Here is a 10,471-nt window from a genome sequence, read left to right on the forward strand (position 1 = left end):
CTTCCACGTTTAAAACATTATTTAAAAAAAAAAAAAAAAAAAAGTATGCTGCACAGCAAAGATGTTCACCCAGAGCCTTTTCCTGGCATCTCAGGGTTGTGGAGGCATCCCCGTGCCCACCAGGCATGCAGCCAGAGGAGAAGGCACTGGGGAAAACGAGAGCTCTGCTGCTCCTCCCCGTCTGCTGCCTGCGCTGGTAATAGCTGGGCTCAGGGCTGCTGATGCCTCTGAGGGTAAAAGGGAGCTGACGCTTCGGTGGCTAATTGCTCAGACACGCTGTTAATGAATGCTGAGGAGTCCAGCAGGCAGAGGGCTGCAGCAGAGCCCCCCAGGCTCTCAGCAGTCAGGGGAGGGTGTGCCAGGGGGAAGCGTGAGTGCCTTCCCACCGCCCGGCAGCTGCAGCCCCACCTGCTGAGCAGCTCTTTCTGTCGTCCTTTGCCCTTTGCGGAAAGCAGCCCGGGCCGGTGAGGCTCCCTGACCTGCGCTCGTACCACGTGGCGGAGCCTCACTCCCAGGTGCCCAAGAACAGCAGCGTAGTCTCCGACTAATTAATAAAGCGGAATTTGCCATCACTCCTCCTCCCCGTGCTCAGACACCTCGTCTGAGAGGGCGCTTTCTTCCGCACCAACCGCAGCTGAGCCCCCCCCGGAACTTCCCTAGGGCGGAACGTTCGCGCGGGGCCGCCGCGTGCCCCGGGCCCGGCGCAGCGGACCGCTCCCCCCGGGGGGACCGCTTTGGCGGCGGACCTGGGGGCAGCGTACGGGGGCCGCCGGCGACATGGGTACGGCGGCGGCCGAGAGCTTCCTGAAGCAGGCCAGGTAGCGGGGCGGCGCGGGGCGGCTCGGCCCGGGGTGTGCGAGGGCCGGGTCCCGACGTCCTCTCGCCCCTCGCAGGGAGGTGCAGGAGGACGAGCTGAGCAGGTTCGCCGCCCGCGTCGCCGCGCAGCTGCAAGGCCCGGAGCCGGGCCCCGAGGCCGCGGACTGTCTGCAGCGGCTGCACCTCGTCCTGGCCGCCAGCAAGAGCCCCCGCCAGTGAGTGCCGGCCTGGGTGAAGGCAGAGCGTGCGTTGTTTGACCCGAGAAGATGGGAGGGGAGGGCCGTCGCTTTGAGGGAGCTCTCTGTTTTGTAAACGCTGCGTATGGTGTAAGAGTTAAAGCCCCGTTTGTTTTATTTTCCCCGCTGCAGAGGGCCACCGTCCTTTCACAGCGAGTGTAATGAGCACGCTGTCACAAGCTGTGCTAAGGAACAGAATTCGGAAGCGAAGATGATAATTAAGATATTAGGGTCGCTGTGAAGGGAGATGGTCCCAGCCTCATAAATATGCAGGCATTAAGCGTGTGGCTCTGCTCCTGCCTTGTGCTGACGCTTTGCTGACCCTCGCAGGCTGGATGCTCAGCTGGTGGAGCTGCTGCAGGCCGTGCTGTGCTCGCCCAAGTGCCCCGAGCAGATCCAGCTGCTGTGCGCTGCCGTCCTGAGAGAGATGTCGCCCTGCGATGGGCTGCGCCTCTCCTGCCATAGGATTCACGACACAAAGCTCCTGAGCCTGGTGTCCTCCGTCCTTTTGGCACAGGTAAACGGCATCACAAGGTGGATGTGTCTTCCTTTATCAGTATGGATTTGTTTTCTGATTCTTCTGCGTTTGCTGAGCTCAAGGAGAGTGAAAGTCAGTTGAAGATATCCAGAAGAAACCAGAGTTATTTCCACATTCACTGAGGGAATGTTATTGGTCTGTTTTGTGTAGGAAAAACTGGCAACTTTTTTAATATAAATTTGGATGGTGATTCAAAGACCTAGATTCTCTGTGGAGAAGAAAACGTGAAAACTCACCTTTTTTTTTTTTTTTTTGTTCCATCTGCATTGATTGCACTCTATGAAATAAACTGGAAATTTCACCTTGCTTTTTTTCTTCTTCTATTGCTTCTCTTAATTGTGCCTGCAAAAATAAAACGTTTGTTTTTAATCCACCTGAAGCTTTTCATTCTGAGTTTCACTATATGCTTAGAAATGCCTCCTACGTTTCTGTTTTGCACTTCTACAGTGTAAAAACATACCTCGTGTTTTAATTTTTGTTAGATTCTAACTAAAACTAGAAAGAGGTTTTCATAACTTTCTATGCTACTGAAACGTAGTACATTTTAGCCATTGCAGAATCACTTCTGTGGCTAGAAGTGGTGCAGTGAGCAGCAGCCCTCCTGTGAATGCAGCTCTACTTCAGTAGAGCCTTTAAAAATGTGTTCTGTATTTGTTGCTGTTTTTGGATTGAAATCATCTTTCTTCTCTTTGCCTACCTGCCTGTCCCCCATGGCTCTGCAAAACTGATGTTCTTCTTATAAAGCTTTTGGCTTACCAGAAATCACAGCCTCTGGTGTTGCATTACAAGCTGGAAACCTGTCATTGATTTTAGTCCAGTCAGATTTTCCTCTGAGCAGCAAGAGGAAGCACACTGCTAACGCGCATAAGCAGCACCATCATTTGCAGTAGGCAGCAGCAATGTATCTGTGGGAAAGGGAGAGGTTATCTCTCCTTTTTCCTTCACTATAAGGATCCCCAAACCTTAAACTTCCTTTTCAGTATGGTCTTTCTTTTCTTTGGTCAATTTATCCATATCTGTTTGCTAGAGAACTTACAGAAAGTAACCAGTCATGGATGAGGTTCCAACACGATGTTTCTCACTGGAAGCTTGCCTGTCATTTCCTAATTGCTTCTAGTTATCAGGTACAAAGCTAACATTAGATGGAGACTGTCAGAAATTAGTATTTGTTTGCTGCCTTCAACAAACAGCTGTCCAGGACCCCAAGCAGCAGAGAAGGCTTAGTTCTTATTGGCATGATGATGTTCACGGAGAAGAAAAATCTCTCAAAAGGCTGTGTCCACCTGTTATTGTTAAAAAAATGTTTTGGGCAGAAGGGTTTGTTGGCATCTCAGAACCACAGCTGTAACAGCTTTATCTTCCTCATTGCGTGGATATGGAGTAAGCAGAGAGTCCTCTAACATGTTGCAACAGTCCATTTTCTGTTCATAAATTTCTAATTTAACAGCTAGCAAGCTGACCACATGGGGAGTAGTTAACGCTCGTACTCGCTGCTCTAGAACTGATGGATCAAAGTAGTGTTTAATTTGAAGACAGCCACTGTAGTTTTTGACTCCCACCTCAGGTGATATTTGTCCACAAACGTGTTGCTCCATTAAAGAGCTCTTCCCTCCTGGGGTCTATGAATTCACGTTGCTGAAGAACTCTGTAAAATATGGTAAAATAGCCTGTGCTGTGAGTTGTTATTATCTTTGACTCTGGTATTGATGCCTGATGGAGGAGTTTTGTATGGTATTGGTCTATAGCACTATTAAGAGATCTATCTGCCTAGCTTCACCTCTGCTTTATTTTTAAGGGAGAAGAGAAGGCTGAAGTGTCTGCTGTGGGACAGTGTATTGTAAAAGCCCTGGAAGGAAGATTGCCTGAGGGTCAGAGTTCTCGGTACCTTCTTCCCGTCCTGTCAAATGTCATCAGTCTGTCACCAGAAGCTCTAACTGAAGGTAAGTATGTAGGAGACCTGAGATTACCATCCAGCTTTGATCTATATAGTGATCAGAAAGATCTCTGAAGGCTTTGGATGGGAGAAGGGCTTGGAAATTGCTCTTAAAAGTGACGTCTCTGCCACAGGGAAAGTGAACTTGGGTGAGGTGCATTCCACCACTTAAAAACTGGACTTGGCCATCGGCTGCTTGCGCTCCTTCCAGGGGACAGAGTCTCTGTTCTGTACAGATTTAACACATACCTTAGCCTAGGTATGGGTCTCTAGATGCAATAGGAGTGTGAAACTGCAGATATTCTGAAGAGCACTGGGCAAACAGAAAGACAGCTGAAGAGCAGTAGCAGTGTGTTGCCGAGGCTGCTTCTCTGCCTGATCTAGCCATGAACTTGTGATTTTCTTTTTGCAGAGCAGACCAATGTAGTCAGCAAAAAGATGGCTGACTGGCTGAGGTATGCAAGTATTCAGCAAGGAGTCGCTCAGCCCTCTGGAGGCTTCTTCTCCAATCCCAGAACCAGACAGGTCAGTGTTGAATTGCTGTGGTCATCTCACAGGGGTGTTTGCTAGTCAGCAGCCTGCTGCTATGATCAACTTCTGATAAATCTAGAAGTGCTGCTGTGCTTAGTCACTTTCTTGGGGAGTAAGTAGTCAAGATGCATAGGAAATCAAAGTAAGGATATTTATAGCTTCAAAACTTAGGAGTTCTGCTGTAGAGAAAAAACTTTGACCCACGAAATACTTTTCGGGTGAGAATCTTTAGTTGGCTACGTACCTTGGAGTAAAAGCGTTATGAGTGGGAGGGGAAAAGTTTGAGGCATTTCTGGTGGGGAGAAGGATCCAATGCTGCTGGCTTTTCTGTCTGTAGATAACTGCCCCACTGCAGGCCCTATAGTGCATGTGAGCAAGGACTACTAGTCTGCATGGGCTTAGTGGAGTTTTCCTTGCCTTCTCACCTCACCTGTCTTTGGGGGCCTTACCTGCTGCATCTTTTCTCCCAGCCTGGCCCTGTCACAGAGGTGGACGGTGCCATTGCCACAGACTTCTTCACGGTGCTCTCTCTGGGTCAGTACTACACAGAAGATCAGTGGCTCAACATGCAAGCCTTCTCTATGCTGCAAAAATGGCTGCTGTGCTATGGGGGCAAGGAAATGAGCACACCAAATTCAGGTATGAATCGAAGGGCTACAGACCAGGCTGAGTTTGCACCCCCAAGAGGTAGGTGTGTTCTGAGTTGACGAGGTGGCTGCGCCAGAAATCCAGCAAGCGGCCAGAAGATGGGCAAGAGTCTAGAGCTCTTGGACTAAGACAAAACCTTCTGGCTGATGCTTTCTGGCCCTTTTGCAAGGATTTATTCATTCAGTTTTCCCTGGTTTCAGGCAAGATGCCACGTGTCCCTGAGGAAAAGGGCGTGGGGGGTGGGAGATGGCATTTCCATAGTATTCCTGTAAGGCTGACTTCTTCCCAGCCTCCTTTACTTCACTGTGTGCCTGGGGACAGACAGCTCCCTTGCTGTTGCTCAGCAGCTGGTGGGCTGCAGTGCCTGTGATGTGTGCTGATATGTGACAACCTTTATTCTGTAGGTGACAAATCAGCAATGGACAGGTCTGTGATGCCTGTGGTCTCAGCTACATCCACGTCTAGTCGCCTGCTTCCCCCAAAGGAGCGTCTGCGGGAGAAAGCTTTCGAATACTGCCAGCGCCTTATTGAGCAGAGCAATCGCCGTGAGTCTTGCCATGAGCCCTCCTTGGTAGTGTTCTTGAAAATGCTTCTGCTTTGCTGCTGCTTTGGGCTGGGATCTCACTCCCTAGAGTCCACAATGAGGCTGGAGGCACAGGACTGGCTGCAGCTGCTGGTGCAAGTCATTGACCAGCCTTAAGCTGGATTGCTGGGAGGGATTTGGAGACAAAACCTTTGTTCTGTCTCCTAACTTTGGTTTGTAGGGATACTGTGTGTGAAGCTTGATTCTTACTAGCCTGGAATTTGGATCAGTATGTGTTCCCACCTGTCCTGAAATCTGGATTAGTGCTCGTACTCACAGCCTAACATTCCTGTTTGGACACCAGATTTAACTTAGACGTCTTTCTCTGGCAGAAGCCCTGAAGAAAGCTGATGGAGACCTGCAGAAAGCTGTACGTACATGGAGGTGGGGCTGAAGCTCTCAGTATTGTGACTTCCTCCCACTCTGATCTGGCTCTCTGCTGTTCTGCAGTGTCTCATTGAGGCAGTGACAATCATGGACATCATCTGCAAACAGGACTCCTCCTATGTGTACCGCGCAGCGTCCTTCCTGAAGATCTTGCATGGCAGGATCAGCGGGGACACCACTTACGCCAGGGCATTGCTGCCCATTGCCCAGTTCTTCCTAAATCATGGTAAGTCATCCTCTGCAATCTAGTCCGGCATACTCACAGCACAGCCTTTTGTCCTGGCAGTTTGCTGGCTGCTGGAGTTTATAATTCAGCCTTGGCTGTACTCCAGGATTCATGATCCCACTCCTGGAGAGCCAGAAGCTGGGCTGTCTTGTGTTTTTTAGAAAAACACACCCAGACTTAGGTTTTCCATATCCCTTGGAGCCCTTGTTGACAGGGCTGCTGGGTGAGCCGTGCTCAGGAATGTGCTATCTCTTCCCAGGCGAGATGGCAGCTGTGGACTCTGATGCAATCTACAAACACTTATTCACTGATATCCCAGCTCAGCTCTTCCACAACTCATCACTGGCCTTTGAATTTGTCCTGTTCTGCAAAGACAACAGCCAGCTCTTCACTGAGACCTCCAGCATATTCAGGCAGAGTTTTCCAAATCTCTTCAAGGTACAGCTTGCCAGAGCAGCACAGGAGGCAGTTTCTGTGCCTCCAGATCCTTATGTTTGCTTTTCAGCACACCCCGCAGCCCACTGTTATGCATCTGTGGCAGTGCTGGGGAGGGCACAGGCAAGAGGGATGGGTAAGAAAGACTGTTAGAAAAGTAAGTGTGAGCCTGAGGTGGAAAGAGGGTTCTGGTGTGATTAGCACTACCAGGAGAGGGGAGTCTGGGTTAGTATTACTGTCAGTGGTTAGTGCAGGGTGCACGGTTAGGACACAGCAGTTTGGTTTTGGAAAACTTGAAACATTTCAACTTGCTCACCACTAAATCAGCTTCTAGATGTGTGTGTTGAGCCTCCCCAGCTCTTGGCTGAACTCTTAGTCTTTGTTTCTACTTTTCAGAAGTGACTTTCCCTTCCCCATCCCTTTTGGTCACAGTGTGAGAATTGTCTTGGCCACGTGGTGGAGTACTGGGGGTAGTGCAGCAGTTTTTACCACTTTCTTGCAGTTTCTGGCATGGAACAGTCCCCCCCTTATCGCTGAGTTTGTGGACATTCTTCCATTTCTGCTGGATGCAGGCACAGCCATTGAGATCTTCCATTTGTTGCTTGACCTACCCTGTCTGACAGCAGCTCTGGATGTCCAGATGAGGTAATGCTAATTTCCCTTCCTCTCACTTGCTCGTCAGGGTTTTGATGTTGACTACACACTTCTCTGAGCTTCAGCTGCCCTCTGGCTGCTGCTGTCAGAGTGAGGGGCTGCAGTCAGGTTAACACAAAGCTGCACAGACATCAGCCCAGCTTTCCTGGTAATGTGGTGTGCACAGAAAGAGAGCTCTTACACTTCAGTACTGGACTGCCTTTGGGGCTCAGGGAGTTGTTGTCATTTCAACATCTGTTTCCAGCTCCAAACTGTTGCCTTGTGCTGTAGTGTTTGCCATCAGCCACTGCCTCGACATAGAGGTATGGACTTCCCTCCCTGCTCTTGTTCCTCATTGCTGGCTGTGTTCTGGAGGCAGACAGAAGTTCTTTCCTAAGGTCATAAGGGACTGGAAGAGTGTCCAGGGAGATGGGAAAGCACTGGAACTGGCTCTCACTGCTGTACTTCTGCTCCTCCTTTTCTTCCCTGACATTAGCAGCTCTTTTTGGAGCGCTCAGAAAAGGAAGTCATCCTAGATACAAGGAGTTGGTGGGCTTTGATTTCTGAGGGGAAGGAATGCCATCTTCCCCTTCCATGGGAGTTACACAGAAGCAATTCTGGAGCTATTGCCCGTGTTTGAGGCTCTGAGTTCTGTATGGGGTCTGCTTCTCACTGCTTCATGCATTCTGGTTCTCTGGCTTCCAGGGGGCCTGAGTTAAACCAGCTTAATGTCCCTGTTTCGGTGGCAGATGTGTTATTCCGTTGCTCAGGATTCCAGCCATGGCCTGGCCCATTCTCACAGTTCAGCACATTCTGTGTGTGCCTCCTTCTAGGTCGTCCTCTCTCCCATCCTCCGAGAGGGCTGCCTGTGACGCTGCTGTGAAGCCAGCCGCCTGTCTGGAGGCCTTTCGCAATCCCCTCTACAGGAGCGCGTTCCAGTACCTTCTCCGCGTCGAATCTGTTTCTGAAGACTCCCAGGAGAGGTAGGAGGTTGCTTTAGGAGACTGCCATGAGGGTTTGAGTCAGGCTGCCACGTCTGGGAGGCAGCGCTGGGATTGCTAGGGAAGGCCTAGCTGCTTTCACCTGGGGTGAGGTTGGTTTGACGTTCCCTCCCTGCGTTAGTTCTGCCGAGTGCTCTAAGGCTTTGTGGGCTGTAGGGAAGGGAAAACTAGGGAGTAGTTGGGAGTGCACCTTTAGCAGTAGCCTCTTTATTGCCTGCAGGCTGATTCCACTCCGACAGCTGCTGGGATCCCTGGCCAGCAGCCCAAGGGTCGTGCAGTGTGCAGACACTGTCCCTGTCTTGCTGGAGCTCTTTTTCAGTGTGGTGGCAGAGGTAAGCACTTTTGGGGCAGTTTGACTTCCACACATGCTGTGGGGATTTGCTCCATGGTGCAGTATCCAGTGTTCACATTGTTCTCCCAGCCAGCTGTGAGCAAGCGCGGAACGAGTGCCTGGTACCTGCTTTATGCACTGCTCTGCTCCTGCTGTATCAGGCAGTGTCTGTGCAAGCCTAGTCTTCCTTGGCTGATCAGTTTGGGTTTTGGTTGCTGGAAGTCACTGGTGTTGCTGAAGCAAGGGTTGTTTCTCAGTTTGCAGATGCATCTCTGATAAACCAGCTGGTGGTGCTGGTGCTGCAGAGAAGCGACCAACTCTACGAGATCCCAGCGTTTAAAGATGACGTGCATAGGTGAGACAAAACAGGAGGCCTGGCCAAGCTCTCAGCCCTTCTGCTGGCTGCAGCCTGGCTTCCCTGGGCAGCCCAGGAGCTGCTGTAGCTGTGATCAGCCCGAGCATACAGCTGCTGTGCTACTCATTGGATGCTGCCGGCACATCCTTGGTTTGGTGTCAAGTGCCTTGGCTGCGGTCTGAGCTGTCCCCATCTCTCCTGCAGGGTGCTGAGCTCACAGCTGGTGATGCTCTGCAAGCTACGCCCTGCACTCGTTGTGGAACTGTCCAAAGAGTTTCTGGAGTTCTCAGGAACCGTCAGCAACATCCAGAACAAGGAGCCCATCTTCACCCACGTGGTAAGTGGGGCCTACCTGCTTCTGCCACAGGGTGTCCCAGCTGCAGTGCAGACTGTTGGTCAGCTTCTCTTTCCTCCTCTTCCCTGTCCTAGCATTACGTAATCTGATTTGCCATTCCCTAAACAATGGTAAGATCTCCTTTCCTTCTGCTTGCCCTGAGTACATCTGCCTTTGCTTCAGGTCTGGGCTATTGGAGAGTACATGTCTGTGTCCTATGACAAGCGCTGCACTGTGGAACAGATCAACCGGTTCTTTGAGACTCTAGAGGCTGTGCTGTTTGAAGTCACCCAGGTCCGACCACAGGCCAGCATCCCCAACTACGCACCCCGTGCCATCACTGTCCTTATGACTGCCTTGACCAAGCTGGCAGCTCGCAGCCAGGACTTGATCCCCAGGTGAGGACAGACGGCAGGGCGGGGCAAAATGGCAGGAACTTGCAGATCTGATGGATCCAAGCACGGATCTTTGCAGTGTTAAATGATCAAACTTGGCAACTGATGGAACCTGGAACTGAAAGAGAACAGAGGAAGTAAACTGTAGGGAGGCAGTTTGGGGAAGTGGGTTTCATCTGCTGACGAACACACTGTGCGTCAGGATGAAGGGTGATTCTGGTGTTTGCCTGCAACAATCTTTTGTAGTACACATGCTTACATAGTGACCTTGCTGGGTGCAGGGCCCTGCCAGCTGAAGTTTGTGTCATTCTCTCCTGCAGGGTGTCCTTGTTCCTGTCCAAGATGAGGACATTTGTGCAGAGCCCTGCTGTCACCTCTGTGTACTGTGAAGAGGACCGTGAGGAGATCCTTACCCGGGCAACTGAGCTCATGAACCTTCTAAAAATGCCAAGTGTGGCTCAGTTTGTGTTCACACCATCTGTGGATGTGGCCCGTACACGGTTTCAGAAGGAGGTGAATGACACCCTCCCTTCTGCTCTGAGGATAGTGACCCGTCTCCTGGAACCAGCTCCTGGCTTCGTGCCGGGGTGAGGTTTGTGGGAGGCTCCAGCTCCTACTGCAACTGATCTGACACAGCCAACACTCAAGGCTGAGTGCTCTGAACTGGAAATGAGGGACAAATGATTGTGAATGAAACAGGAAACAGGAATAAGTAGAGCTGAGGCTGCTCTTTGGATCTCAGCCTGTTTGTGCGTCTCTCTGGTAGTACCTGTTGCTTTTCTACCTCCTATTCCTGTCCTACCTCTCCCGGGCCAGTACAGATTGAAAGTAACAGTGGGTTTGTGTGAATGAGTGAGCGAGTGCTTGCGTTAACACCCTGCCAGCCCATCACCTCCCCTTATTGGCATTCATCCTCTTCTCTCCCTTCCCCTAACTACATCCTGCCTGTGCACGTGATTCTTCTGTCGCCTCTGCTTGCCTAGCCAAGGCCTGTCTGAGGCAGAGAAAGCAGAAGTGACTCCATTAAATCTGTTGTGAGCCTTCACTGGTCTTTTGTCTTACCTTCACAGCGAACACATTGAGATCTGA

General features: G+C 50.8%; 1 protein-coding gene across 1 annotated transcript; it reads left to right on the forward strand.

Annotated features, from left to right (window-relative positions):
* AP5Z1 (adaptor related protein complex 5 zeta 1 subunit) lies at positions 354 to 10,427 on the forward strand. Its single transcript, XM_021410997.1, has 17 exons — positions 354 to 818; positions 894 to 1,031; positions 1,383 to 1,569; positions 3,386 to 3,530; positions 3,936 to 4,048; positions 4,525 to 4,693; positions 5,107 to 5,247; positions 5,618 to 5,655; positions 5,736 to 5,898; positions 6,158 to 6,336; positions 6,836 to 6,978; positions 7,800 to 7,949; positions 8,188 to 8,299; positions 8,556 to 8,653; positions 8,858 to 8,990; positions 9,171 to 9,385; positions 9,703 to 10,427. The coding sequence occupies exons 1-17, from the start codon at positions 778 to 780 to the stop codon at positions 9,971 to 9,973; spliced, it is 2,436 nt and encodes an 811-aa protein (XP_021266672.1). The 5' UTR covers positions 354 to 777; the 3' UTR covers positions 9,974 to 10,427.

Source organism: Numida meleagris, chromosome 13 (genome assembly GCF_002078875.1).
Source record: "Numida meleagris isolate 19003 breed g44 Domestic line chromosome 13, NumMel1.0, whole genome shotgun sequence".
Lineage (NCBI taxonomy): Eukaryota > Metazoa > Chordata > Aves > Galliformes > Numididae > Numida > Numida meleagris.